The following is a 14,731-nucleotide window of genomic DNA, read 5'->3' on the forward strand; positions in this document are numbered from 1 at the left end:
TCCTGCTTTCACTTTAAACATTTATAAAACTGCCTCCCTCCTGCCCCCTTTTTACAATCAGGCAATATTGCCTTCAAATTTTGTTTTAATAAAGGCTGTCCCAGAATATAACTCTGCCATCTATGGATGGTCGCACAGAGTCGAACACGACTGAAGCGACTTAGCAGCAGCAGCAGCAGCAACAGCACCAACACTAAGCTGCCTCGCTTCTCTGACCCTCAATACTCTCATCTGTGAAGTAGAAACACAGCTGTCCTATGTTCGGATCAGAGAGCAGAGCTGACAACCAAAATGGAATACAGATCGCAAAAGGGTTTTTAAAGTATAAAAGCCACTCACGCGAATATGAGGTGTTATGAGCATCGAGAGGAAGTCCCACAGTTTGGGAAAGGCCACCCTGGGCCAGCGGGCAGGTATTTTCTTATTTCCAACTCACTCACATGATTCCTTGAAGTGCCCAGTTTTACACAGAGAGCTCGGCTCCTGTTCTTGGGCACCCAGGGTCTGGCACCTGTTTATCCTCCCGCAGGCTTTTATAGCTCCAGCTCCCAACTCTGAGCCCATTTCTAGCCCCCATGCCTCTGTATGTCCCTTGACACCAGCTCCATCCTGTTCACCAGTCTGACTTGGAGTTCATTCTTTCTTTTTGATAGGACCTTAGGATGTCATCTTCCTGGTTTCATTCTCTGATTATCTAAAATAAACTTTGTTACATCTTTATCCAGTAGTTCTATGCATCTGAGATGAGAGGACGAATTTCCCACGTCAGCTCAGTCTACAAAATTGACCAGAAGTCCTTCCAAACGTAATATATAACGTGTAAATGAACTGAGACTAGTGGACGGTCAGAACGACAGAGATGATCTGGCATTTAATGTTGGTTACATTTCTTTCTCCTACAAAATTATTTAAGCTTTTAACTTCAAAGAATATCTAGTTAATCATTTGGACATTTGAGAACCCAAATAAATTAAATACATGTTGACATTGGGAGCACAGGGATCTCCTTAAATACCTGATATCACAATGCAAGTGTCTTTCGATCGCCTCTTCATAGCCTTGTAAGCAGCGTCAGCAATGGCAAAAAGATGCGGGGGTCTCTCGTACAGCTCACGCCCCTTGTACTGCTCGATCGTGTCTCTCCCATAAATGTTCAGCGACTTGTAGGGATTCACAGAGACGACGACTTCTCCAATGAATGTGTAGATGCGTCCTTTTTCAAATCTGCACGCAAGTGGGAGAAAGGAAGACATGGCTGTGGTTATTGTCATTGTTTAGTCACTAAGTTGTGTTCAACTCTTTGCCACCCCGTGGACTGTAGCCTGCCAGGCTCCTCTGTCCATGGGATTTCCCAGGCAAGAACACTTGAGTGAGTTACCATTTCCTTCTTCAGGGAATCTTCCTTACCCGGGATCGAACCCATGTCTCCTGCAGTGGCAGGCAGATTCTTTACCACTGAGCCACCAGGGAAGCCCAGGTATGGTTAAGCAGAAATGCTATTTCTTTCCTACAAGTCTCTTATTTCCAAGAAAATCCAAATATCCCAGGAGCAACTTGAGAACTGACACTTCACGATTCTGAGTTTACTTCTGGAGTTAGTGCTTGAGGCTGTGTCCCTGTGGCTGCTGCTGATAGAAAAGACCAGTAGGGGTTATCAGCCAAGAGAGAAGGAAGAATTTAATACCAGAGGCTGAGAAAACCACTACAATATTTTAAAGTAATTAGCCTCCAATTAAATAAATTTATATATTAAAAAAATAATACCAGAGGCTGGAGATCGTCTAATTTCTAAAATACAAAGGAGTAAGGAGGAGAAAGAAATAAAAATGGCTGGGATAATAGAAGCGCTCTAGGAGGAGAAGATACAGAAGTTAAGCAGGTCTTGAAACCCATTTAGCCAGATTTTCAACTGTAAAGAAAATTGTCCAAATATATTTATTTCTTCTCCCTCTTGAAACCCCATAAAAATGTTAGTAAAGGAATAAAAACAGTAACATCCATACCAGAGAGAACAGTAGAGGAGACATTTCTGGCATAAATCAAATCCACTTTTTTTATTTTTTTAAATTTTATTTTGTTTTTAAGCTTTACAAAAAAATATGGAACGCTTCATGAATTTGCGTGTCATCCTTGCGCAGGGGCTATGCTAATCTTCTCTGTATGGTTCCAATTTTAGTATATGTGCTGTTGAAGCGAGCACTCAAATCCACTTTTTAAAAAAATGACTACCTAAAATTCCACGGTGCAGATATATATTTATTTATTCGATCACTCCACTTTCTTCCTGCTATCGTGAGCAGTATTGTAGAAAATACTCTTGGCACATCATCTTACAAATCAGTGTTTTCATTTGTGTGAAACGGATCTCCAGGAATAGGATAGCTGACTGAAAGTATGTCTATTTTAAAAAGTATAACAGGATCCCACCACTCACACATATAAGAGGCTAAAAATCCACTCTCTATGTGTATGTGACAGGTACCTAACTGTGCGTGCGTGGACTTCAGTCATGTCCAACTGTGTGTGACCCTATGGACTGTACCCAGCCAGGCTCCTCTGTCCATGGGATTCTCCAGGCAAGAATACTGGAGTGGGTTGCCATGCCCTCCTCCAGGGGATCATCCCAACCCAGGGATCAAACCCACGTCTTTTATGTCTCCTGCATTGGCAGGCGAGTTCTTTACCACTAGCACCACCTGGGAAGCCCATATATAACTGTATATAAATACATTTTGTAAATGGTTACATGAGCATGGAAAAATATGGAAGGCTGCATCATGTTATGTCTTATGTATTTTAAAACACATATAGTAGGGTGATGAGGAGGAAAACCATGTGGGCAGCTGGAAGAAAGCCAGAGGAACTAAGAAAAGAAAAAGAGTAAAAACCCCCAGCACATATGATATGACTCCAACTGTGCAAAATCATGCATCTATATCCGCAAAGAAAAAAATTTAACATAAAATTTAGAAAACCCGTATGTATTTACCACTGACCATTAATTCATACTTATAAACACATATAAGGCCAACACCTTATGGACATTTCTACATAAGTGGTTGGTATGACATACTCCACCTGCCGAAAGGCTCATGCAGACAGAGCTCATGTCCAAGAGCTGGAAGAAGGGAGCGCCAGCATGGGAGGATGCTGGTCCACGGACAGTGGCTGGGTCTCTGAGCACTCCTGCTGTCGACTAAGTGCAGCAAGGCAATAACTAAAGCCTAACTAGAGACCAGAGGGCAGGACCCTTAAACTCCCTTTGCACTGGAATGAAGGCTGTCGGCTATAATTAGGAGGGGAAACAAACATGCTGATAATGTCAGCAATAAATTAATTCCACGATTTTTATCAAGCAGTTGGTGTATGCTTAAATGAGAGTTATTGGCCACTTCAAGGTTTTCTGTGCATTTTTCTCCTGTGGTTTGCCTATGCATTCTTCCCATTGTTGGACAGAAAGTTTCTGTGGTTGCTAAACGCACCAACCCTGAAGCCCTTGATACCTGGGTCCAAAGGTTCACATGCAAATTTAAGAGCCGAGAGACTGTGAAAGCTGCTTAACCTCCGCAGGTTTCAGCTCCTTCACCTATAAAATGGTGATAATTATATCCTTCCCTCCCTCCAGCATTGAGTAAGTACTTAAAAAAACGGCAATTAATCTTATGCATCCAATTATGTTCTGCATGAAGGAGATTTTTAATAAATGCTTTTATTTTATTAACATTGCTACTAGAAGCACAGCCATCCCTCTACACAAGGAATTAATGCAGTGATCATAATCTGATCCCCTGCCTCAGCTGTCAATCAACATAAGTCACAAGGAACATGTCCACATAACTCATACTGAAAGACCCACAAAAGCAAGGAGCAGCTAAGATTCACTGCTCAAGCCTTTCTGGTTTAACCTGTACGTTTGAAGGACACACTCAACAGCTTTCTTCAAAGATAAGAACTCAAAGGACAAAATTCTTTAGTTTAAAAAACACTGTCCAAACAGAAAAAACAGAGAGGAGGAGGAGGATGTTAGAAAAAAAAATATTACCTCATGAGTCTGGAACTCTGTGACTAAGAGACAGCAAATACCATATGAGATTAGACTGTTGTTCTAAGATTCCAGGTCTATCCAACCCTGCCCTTCCTCTGAAATTCCATTTTATTTCAAATAGAATGTCTTGTTTATTAAAACTTGAGAGCATCTTTGTAAAACACAATTATAAAACTTCCAATGAAGTTGAAGACAGTGGCAAAGGCTGAACAAGATATAATACGAAATCCAACGCTTCAGGAAGAGTTTGGTGATGAACGATGACACTTTCAATTTGGCCAGGTATTAAAACGACCACTAGATGGTGCCAACACACACCTTAACACCAACCCAAGAGTTCCACTTGTTTTGGAGAGCCGCAGGGTACGAAGTCTGCCAGCACTTAGGTAATCCTCACCTCTCTGGTTGTCTCCAGGAGGAAAGGCAGGAATCATCCTCGATGACAAATGCCTGACACCATCTCTTTCGAGAGACCAAGGAAGGCATTTCTACAATCTCTGTGTGCAAACCTTTGATGATAAACTTTTATCATTATTCTATCTGAAATATTTCACATTTCAGAAATTCTATAATTCGTTATTCAAATATCAACTTTGTGCCAGGCGCTGGGCCTGACTCTGGGGATTAAAAAAGGAATAAAGAACAGGGAGTGAGTGAGTGAGTGAAAGTCGCTCAGTCGTGTCTGACTCTTTGTGACCCCGTGGGTATAGTCCATGGAACTCTCTAGGCCAGAATACTGGAGTGGGTGGCCTTTCCCTTCTCCAAGGGATCTTCCCAACTCAGGGATCGAACCCAGGTCTCCCGCATTGCAGGCAGATTCTTCACCAGCTGAGCCACCAGGGAAGCCCGAAGAACAGGGAAGTATCGCAAATAAATAATAATGATAGCGTGTGATAGTAAGATACTAAAAACACGTACCATGGTGGCAAAGATGATCACAACAAACGCCTTCTGATATGGAACTCTGAAGGGCAATATACAAACCACAGCAGGGCACACGTGTGTTCTGGCCTCCATGATTCTCTCCGTTTGACTCTCCCAACTCCCCGCAACACTTCCACCCACCCGCCCAGCCCATGTCACTCTTGCTCTCACATTAATGAGCTACTTACAGTTCCCAGGGTCACCAGGCCTGCGTGGTTTGTCCATGGGGTCCATTCTGCCTAAATACCTTTCTCCACCTGTCTCTTTCCATCATATGCTTGGTAGATTCCTACTCCTTCAAAAGTCCAAGCATCAGCTCCTTTGGGAAGCCATTCATGGTACCCTATCTCTGACTCTAGGACTATATGGTCTTTGTTCTGTTAAGACTTTTTTCCCTCTTTGAAACTTCCCAAATAGTGAAAACAGCTTAACAGCAACTGATTTTTAAAACAATTTTTTAAAGGAATTTATTTAAAATATTTATTGAATGGGCCAGATATTTTCACTGCCTTCTGAATGAAACAGAGAGGTACTAAGCTTTTGAATTAATGAATAGCAATGGAGACAATACGAAGGTTATGTCTTGTACATGAATTCTGAAACATTTTTAAAAATACAGACGTCTTTAAACTTTTTTTTTTTTTTAAGAAAAACACGGCCCTGTTAATTTGCATGTGCTTGTACAAAAGATCACCTACAACAAGAAGTCAAGATGTACGTAGCTCGCTCAGATCGGACACAGACAGACTGTGGGTACACCATCACTCGGGTGGGGAACCCACGCAGAACGACACTAAAGATAATGACGTGCTCACTGTGAACACGAACCCAAGCAAGAAGACAGAACCATGTGGCAAGATTAGCAGTATGGGAAGGAGGCTGGCCTAACCAGAGCAAACAATCAGGCAATGTTAGAGAACAACTGAGAAAGCAGGAGGGAGTCAGATTTGATACGATATGATGGGCTTTTCTTTTTTAAAAATCGAGGTATAATTGACATACAACATTATATTTGTTTCAGGTGTACAACATAAGGATTCAATATTTGTATATACTATGAAACAGTCACCACAGTAAGTCTAGTTAAAATCTGTCCCTATCCATCACTACTTTCGTGCGATGAGAATTTTTAAGATCTACTCTCTTGCTGCTGCTGCTGCTGCTAAGTCGCTTCAGTCGTATCCGACTCTGTTGCGACCCCACAGACGGCAGCCCACCAGGCCCCGCCATCCCTGGGATTCTCCAGGCAAGAATACTGGAGTGGGTTGCCATTTCCTCCTCCAAGGCATGAAAGTGAAAAGTGAAAGAGAAGTCGCTTAGTCATTTCCGACTCTTAGCGACCCCATGGACTGCAGCCTACCAGGCTCCTCCATCCATGGGATTTTCCAGGCAAGAGTACTGGAGTGGGTTTCCATCTACTCTCTTAGCCACTTTCAAATATGCAACACAGTATTATTAGCAATGTTGTATTATGTAGTATTATCACCATGCTGTCCATTATACCCCCATGACTTATTTATTTTATGACTCGAAGCTTGTACCTTTTGACTCCCTTCACCCATTTCCTATCCCCCACCCCAACCCCCATCTCTGGCAATCACCAATCTGCTTTCTCTATGAACTTGGGTTTTGTGTTTTTGTTTTCCTTTTTTTTTTTTTTTTTAAGATTCCACATATAAATGGGATAGTATGGTATTTGTTTTTTGTCTTTGACTTATTTCATTTAGCATAATGCTCTCATTTTACAAACGGCAAGAATTCCTTCTTCAGTATTCCAGTGTACCACATATTCATCCATTCATCCACTGATGGGCATTCAGGTTATTTTCTGACACAAAAGGCTTTGAAACCTAGGTTGAGGAAATCTAAATTGAATGTGACTGAAAACAAGGAAAAAAGTGAAGACTCTTCTAGCTAAAGAGATCAATAAGGCAGGGTCTCAACGGAAGGAACAATAGTAGAAATGAAGGAAAGATAAATTGTTTTAAAGGGATAGTGGGCAGAATTTGAACATACATTGAGTATGAAAGACATAAATATATTTAACCTTTGAGATGGGTGGAAGAGAAACAGGAATTTATTTTGGATGATGAGATTCCAAAATGCACTCCCATGGACTTAAAAGCTCTCCCACTAACAGAATTCAGGGTTACCCTTGATTGACTTCTTAAACTATTAATTATCATCAGGAGGAAAATTCTCTGCACACTTAATAAAACAGGCACTTAGCCTACTGTGCACTTAATAAAATTTTTACTCATGAATAAATACTATTTATTTCATGAGAACATACGTTTTCAAATAGGTGATACTTAACCACATCAACTGGCCTGCTTTCTTTCCCTTTTCAATGCGAAGGAAATCTTAAGTTGCTATAAATAATGTTCATACTTCTCAGGATGGGAGTTTGCCTACACCTATACCTGCCATTTTTTTGTCTTCTATTACCTCCTCAACCACTTTCAATTTGGGTTCCTCTCTAGCACCTCAGTAAACCTGGATCAACTTCCCAAAGTTAAGTGAAAGTGAAGTCGCTTAGTCATGTCCGACTCTAGGCGACCCCATGAACTGTATAGCCTATCAGGCTCCTCTGTCCATGGGATTTTCCAGGCAAGAGTGCTGGAGTCAGTTGCCATTTCCTTTTCCAGGGATCTTCCCAAACCAAGGATCAAACCCAGGTCTCCCGCATTGCAGGCAGATGCTTTACCGCCTGGGCTACCAGGGAAGCCCTCCCAAAGTTAAGTCCCCAATGAAACTGCTAAATCCATTGGCTGATTGTCATCATACTGGCTTCTCAGGAGCATCTGACATTGACTCCTATTTCCTCCCTACATTCCTTCCTGGCTTCTGTGCATTCTTGGGGTTTCATCCTCAATCTCTTTGCTGGCTCCTCTTTCCTCACGATCTCTAAACACTCAAGTTCTCTAGGGCTGAATCCAGTATCAACTCCAAACACCACCTAAAGCAGGTGTCCCCCACCTCTGGGATCTAATGCCTGGTGATCTGAGATGGAGCTGATGTAATAATAATAGAAATAAAGCATACAATAGATGTAATAGGCTTGAATCATCCTGAAAGCATAGCCCAACTCCAGTCCGTGGAAAAACTGTCTTCCACAAAACTGGTTCCTGGCGCCAAAAAGGTCGGGAACTGCTGACCTAAGGCACGCCCATTTAAGGAGGCTGGAGTAACGATATCTTAGCTCTACTCTACCCTCTGAAAAATCAACAACAAGACAAAACCAGAAAAGAAAACTTTATCTAGGAGAAAACAGAAAACTAGCCACAACTCAGAAATACAATCCATGAAGAGAGGGTGAGAAGCACTGCAAAATGATCCTCATGGAGAGGGGCTGCTAAGAGTGAGCATGTGCTTCTGCAAAGTCCAGGCATGGGAGCAAGTCCTCCAGAAACAGCTGTAGCTCTCGAATGGCCAAACCAACTTTTTTTTTTTTTGGCTGCACCACATAGCATGCAGGACCTTAGTTATCTGATCAGGGATCAAACCCACACCCCCTGCAGCGGAAGCACAGAGTCTTAACCACTAGACCATCAGGGAAGTCCCCAAACCAACCATCTTTTGATAAGCATGGCAGGGTCTGGGGACCTGACCCTTGTTTTGCAAGTGGCTGCAAAACAAGAGGTCCCATTTGACACTTCTGAAGAGCTGCAAGGTGGAGATAAATAAAGACAGGAGTGGAAATTATGTTTTTGCAGAAAAAAAAGGAGGTTGCCAGAATGGTGAGGAGAAAATGAAAAAGTAGGTACAATTGCTTTGCAGCAGGTGATCTCTGTAAATGAAGAGCAGCCATGCTAACTCATCTCCCAGAAGTCTCACACGTATGTATGGGACCTGCTTGCTAGACGGGCAAACTGCCTGCCATATCCGGGCAGAGTGTTAGTGAGAAAAGGTCTGGAAGTAATGGATCCCAAACTTGGAGATCTACAGATCCTTCTGCACACTAACTTTCAGCAACTAACCAACCCAGAATGGAACATACCTATTCAAAGTTGGCAATAATCTGAAAGTGAAAGTGAAGTCACTCAGTCGTGTCCGACTCTTTGCGACTCTTTGCGACCCCATAGGCTGTAGCCTACCAGGCTCTTCTGTCCATGGGATTTTCCAGGCAATAGCACTGGAGTGAATTGCCATTTCCTTCTCCAGGGGATCTTCCCAACCCAGGGCTCGAATCCAGGTCTCCCGCATTGTAGACTTTACTGTCTGAGCCACCAGGGAAGTCCCAAATAATCTGAAGTGAACCAGAAAAGAATGTATGTATGTGCATAACTGAGTCACTTCACTGTACAGCAGAAATTGGTACAACAGTATAAGTCAACCATACTTAAATAAAAAATAGATGAATAAAAAAGAAAAAGTGAATCAGAATGGCACCCTTGTTCAGATGTTAAAAGGAAAAGAACTGTACAGACAAAAAGCAGATCAAGAATACCCGAGGAAAGTAAGGATTCACCACAAAGGAGAAAAACTATGAAAAAAATACTCCTGCATGAAAGCAAAGAGTGTAAAGAATATATAGCCCTATCAACCAGGAGATCAAAGAGAACATCATTTTTAAAAAGAGCTTTCATATTTAAAAATCATTTTTAAAGGAGATATACCAAAAGAGCTCAAGAAAAGAAAAACCCACATAAAGGAAGGTCATATTAAAAGATATAAAAAGAGGAATGGGCACTGCTGCAAAAAGCCAGGGGCAAGAAGAAGAGGTGGAGACATGTAAGCAAAAGGAAATGGAAAAACAAAATTAAAGCAGAAAGAAGGAAATGAGAGAGGCAGGAGGTACTGGAGGTGACATAATGAGGGTTCCTGAAGGGTTCTGTACATGATAATGGGGACATTTCAAAACAGCAATAATACTGATAATGAATGTCCACAGTGTTAGAAATGAGCTAGCCACCTAGGGGGGAAAAACACAACAGATTACTAATGAGATGGCTTGAATTGTGTTCCCCCAGGAAGGTATGTTGAAGTCCTTAGCCCTGGTAGCTGGGAGGGTGACCTTATTTGGAAATGGGGCTTTTGCAGATGTGATCAAGATGAGGTCACTGGATGGGCCTTAAGCCAGTGTGACTGCTGTCCTTCCAAGTAGAGGAAAATGCCTGTGAAGACAGATGGACAGGGAGGATGCCCCGTGATGACAGAGGCAGAAGCAGCTACAAGCCAAGGAAGGCCACGGTCTGAGGGTCATCACTGGAAGCTAGGAGGAGGTGGGGAAGGACTTCTCCTCTTCAGGTTTCAGAGAGAGCATGGCCGGCTGATACCTTCATTTTGGACTTCCAGCCTTCAGAACTGTGAGACAGTCAATGCCCACTGCTTTAAGACACTTTGCTTGTTGTAATGTGTTACAGCAACTCTAGGAAACTGGTGCAACTAGTTATACCAAAATAAGTTCCGTGAAAACATGTTTCAATTTCACTTTTCACTTAATGAAATGCAAATCAGTGGTACCATTTTTCACCTATAGATCAGGGGTTTTATAGTGAACAAGGTTAGCAAGAATACGGAGTCACAGGGGAAGTGGGGGTGGGATGAATTAGGAGATTGGGATTGACACATACATACTACTATTAAATAGATAACAAGAATCAATCGCATAGCACAGGGAGCTCTACTCTGTGCTCTGCAGTGACCTACATGGGAAGGAAATCCAAAACACAGGGGACATATATGCATAGCTGATTCACTCTGCTGTACAGCAGAAACAAACACAACATTGTAAAGCAACTATACTCCAATAAAATTTTTTTTAAAAGAACATGGAGTCTTAGATAACCTTCCCATCACAGGTATCCTCTTAACTGGTCTGCCCCATTTCAATCTCCATACAGCAGGAGGCATGATCTGAAAACATAAATCTAACTATTTATTCCTATCCTGGTGGCTACTACTTCCCTGGTGGCTCAGACGGTAAAGTGTCTGCCTACAATGCAGGAGACCCGGGTTCAATCCCTGGGTCAGGAAGATCTCCTAGAGAAGGAAATGGCAAACCACTCCAGTATTCTTGCCTAGAAAATCCTATGGATGGAGGAGCCTGGTAGGCTACAGTTCATGGGGCTGCAAAGAGTCAGACACGACTGAGCAATTTCACTTTCACTTTTCATTCCTATCCTTAAATCTTTTCACTGGAAAATCTCAATGTCAGGTCAATCTGATATTGAGCTATTGGCTCATCTCATGCCAACTAGTTATCCCTGGTCACTGTGGACTCTGGCTGAGAAGACAAGTTCTTTTCCCATCTAAACAGCTCACCCCCATCATCCCCCACTTGTTTGTTTCCTTTATAATAATTTGCCACAAGCAGGTTCTTGTTTACTTGCTTATTGTCTGTCTCCAGGGGAATACAGGCCATATCTACCTTGATCATTGCTGTATCTTCAGCATGCAACATGGTCCTGGAATTTATATGGGGGTGGTTAAATAGTTGATGAGTGAAAAAATAAAGGAATGAATGCATGAGTTCCCTTAGCCCACGTCTACCTGCTCAGAAAGACTGAGGTCAGGAGGAGAAGCGGGCAACAGAGGATGAGATGATTGAATGACATCACCAACTCAATGGACATGAGGTTGAACAAGCTCCGGGAGTTGGTGAAGGACAGGGAGGCCTGGCATGCTACAGTCCATGGAGTTGCAGAGTCAGACATGACTGAGCGACTGAACAACAACACTCTCTCAGAAAATGGTTTTGCATTCTACTTACAAGAAAATGCAGGCTATCAGGTATGCAAAACTTTAAATCACCTGCCATCATTACCATTTTTCCTATTTATATACTTAGTTTCACTGAGTAAACTTCTCTTATTTCCTTGTGACTTTCAAAAATTGGGGGTAGGGTGGGGAGGGAGTATTAAATAAAGCAAGATGTCACTCTGGCTAAAAATAGGTCATATCCTCAGGATTCAACATAAAAAAGTCTTTCCTTTCATGTAGGAAACTTCAAAAAATTTAGATACAAAGGTCGGGAAGATCCCCCGGAGAAGGGAATGGCAACCCACTCCAGTATTCTTGCCTGGAGAATCCCATGGACAGAGGAGCCTGGAGGGCTACAGTCCACGGGGTTGCAAAGAGCTGGACACGACTGAGCGACTAACACTACTACTACTAGCAATTTTTATTCCAGGAAAATATAATTGAATGGCACCTACTCCAATCAAGACAGGTTTTTCACTGGCAGAGAAGTTACAAAATATGTGGGGTTGACTTAGAATTGGAGAATTCAGTACAAACTTATGGCCTATGGGGGATAAACGGAGGATGATGTATAAACACACACATTTCCTAGTTCCATCTGCTGAGAGAGCTTAGAAGCAGTGACACCCAGATGTTGGCTTGTAAATGTTATCCTTCTTAACTAAAAGGACCCAGGGTTCCTTGGAGAAAAACTGATTCCAGAGCTTGTACAGGAAAACAGAAGATGAGCCGGAATACCATGTTGTGACAGAAAGCAGGGACAGAAAATAGTACTCAAGGAAGGAGAGGGAAAAGTTAAAAGGACGGGGGAGCCATCAGGTGAATGAATGGTTCCCTGATTAAATCTGGGACCATGTGAACACTGAGATAAATAATGCCAGGAACATTATAATCCTTTGAATACAGTAAGCATCTATGCATCCACATTAATATAAAAAAGGAATAAATAAGAGAAGGAAAATCCTTTTAGAGTGGAAAGCCACTTAAGAAATATAGAAGGAATGATGTGAGTTAGACAATGATCTGTGTATGCTGAGACGAGGAGTTGAAAATATGACAAGGAAGAAGGTATTTACATGGACTCAAAGGATCTCCCCGCAAATCACTTCTTAATTACAAAAGAGAAAGACAATAATTTTACAGTGGAGAAACCTTACAACCACTTAAACCAACTAAGTAAAATTAGTATCACCCAATATTTGTTTCACCCAATGAAACAAACTATTAATAACATATGTGCCTGAGCTAATCAGTTTGATGTGTCAAGTTGACTGGGCCATCGAGTGCCCAGATATTTGGTCAAACATTACTCTGGGTGTTGCCTTTTTGGTTAATTATACTACAATCAGTAGACTGAGTCAAGCAGAGTGCCCTCCCCAATGTGTGAGCCTCATCCAACCATCAAAGGCCTGACTAGAATTAAATGGGTAAGAAGGCATCCTTTCTGCTTGGCTGTCTTTGAGCTGAGACATAGGTCTCCTGCCTTTGTACACAGACTCAGACTAGAATTTATACCATTGGGTCTTTTGCTTGCCAACTGCAGGTGTTGGACTTCTCAGTGTCCATAACTGCATAAGCCAAAAATTTCTGTACACACACACACTCACTCACTCTCATTTTGTTGATTCTGTTTCTCTGGGTAACCCAAACTAGTGACAGACTTTGGTACCAAGAGAGGTATCAAAGGGACAGAATTTGAGGATGAATATTCTGAACCGACTTGGGGGGTTCTGGAATTGGGGCTATCTGAAATGATTAGATTTAAACCCACTATGAGTCTATTCTGGTAGTAAAGAGAGCACCAACAGCCTAGGGTGTGTGATCTGACCCCTGCGATACATCAATATCTCCATCGGATGCTCCCAATCAACCTTTGTAGGAAGCAAGGAGCTGGGTGATAAGCCATGATACTCTCAAATTCTTGGAAAAGTAACAGGAATAGGAAGTCAGCCAGGAGGTGCTAACGTCCCTGGACAAAGCAGTGAATGAAAAGGATGATATTGTACCATGAAATGATGGGAAATCTTCTGTGTGTGCCCTGGAGGAGAGCTGTGTCTCCCATAGCCATGGGGCTAAGGACCCAGAGAAATGCAGAGCCTCCTCGTAGGAGGCAGTGAGGACTCAACCATCACTTCTGTGGCATCTGCCAGAAACACATGACCTGAACCTAATCAGGAGGAAACGGAAAACAACCCTAAATTGAAGGAGAGTCTACAAAAGAAGTGGAAAACCTCACAGTCAAGAAAATAGACAAAGGCTGAATAACACTCAAGATGAGAAGAGATTACAACAACTACAGACGCAAGGCACACTCCTAGGAGGCTCCTTGTGGCATTCTTACAACTTGTCTGTAAACCTGAAATTATATCAAAATTAAAAGTTGCGAATAAAAATCCAACTGTTAAACTTCCTTATATAGCAGGTTTAAGTTTTAGTAATTTATTACTTTTGAATAGGCAATATAGACTCTCAGTAAAAGATTCAAAAGATATCAATGACTAGGTAGTGAAAGTATTTCTCTCATCAGAAGTAATCACTGGAACTAGTTTCCTGTGAATTCTTCCAGGAATAGTTTATGCACACAAACACACATGCATTCACATAGTATTTTTTAACAAAGATGACTTTTTTCTAATTAAAAGAGATATGTATCTTGGCTATGGTTTCATGTAAGTAAAAAGAGAAAGGCCTCATTTTTGATGTCTTTAGAGTACTTCATTTCATGGGTGAATATACAATGAAATATTTAATCGGTTATTACCAATCACTTGTTACTATGAACAATGCAACTATAAAAACAGCTTATACTTCTTCATGCATATGTGTATATATACTTGTAAAAGACATTCCTAGAATTGAAACTGCTGAGAGGACTGTCTGCAATTTAAACTTCTGAATGATCGCCAAATTATTCTCCAAAGAGGTTGTAGCAATTTACACGTTCATTTACAATCTATGAGAGTTTCTGTTTTCCTGGGTGTGGGTTTTTCTCAACCAATGATGCTGGCCCGTTTCGAAAGGACAGCCTATACTGCAGTTTTATTTTTAAAGTACACA

General features: G+C 41.7%; 1 protein-coding gene and 1 non-coding gene across 7 annotated transcripts in view; both read right to left on the bottom strand.

Annotated features, from left to right (window-relative positions):
* The window catches only part of MYO1D (myosin ID), a 359,000-nt gene that overhangs the window by 254,762 nt on the left and 89,507 nt on the right, over positions 1-14,731 (bottom strand). For all 6 annotated transcript variants that reach the window (XM_086360259.1, XM_086360256.1, XM_086360255.1 and 3 more), the window contains exon 2: positions 1,016-1,224. In XM_086360259.1, coding sequence (XP_086216385.1) covers positions 1,016-1,224 — 209 coding nt within the window. The remainder of the gene's footprint in view (positions 1-1,015; positions 1,225-14,731) is intronic.
* Positions 2,094-2,200, bottom strand: LOC147352526 (U6 spliceosomal RNA). The gene has a single exon (XR_015148473.1). It is a non-coding gene; the product is annotated as a U6 spliceosomal RNA (small nuclear RNA).

Source organism: Bos grunniens, chromosome 19, assembly GCF_055505025.1.
Source record: "Bos grunniens cultivar Pamir isolate PY7600 chromosome 19, Bosgru_T2T1.0, whole genome shotgun sequence".
NCBI classification, from domain to species: Eukaryota; Metazoa; Chordata; class Mammalia; order Artiodactyla; family Bovidae; genus Bos; species Bos grunniens.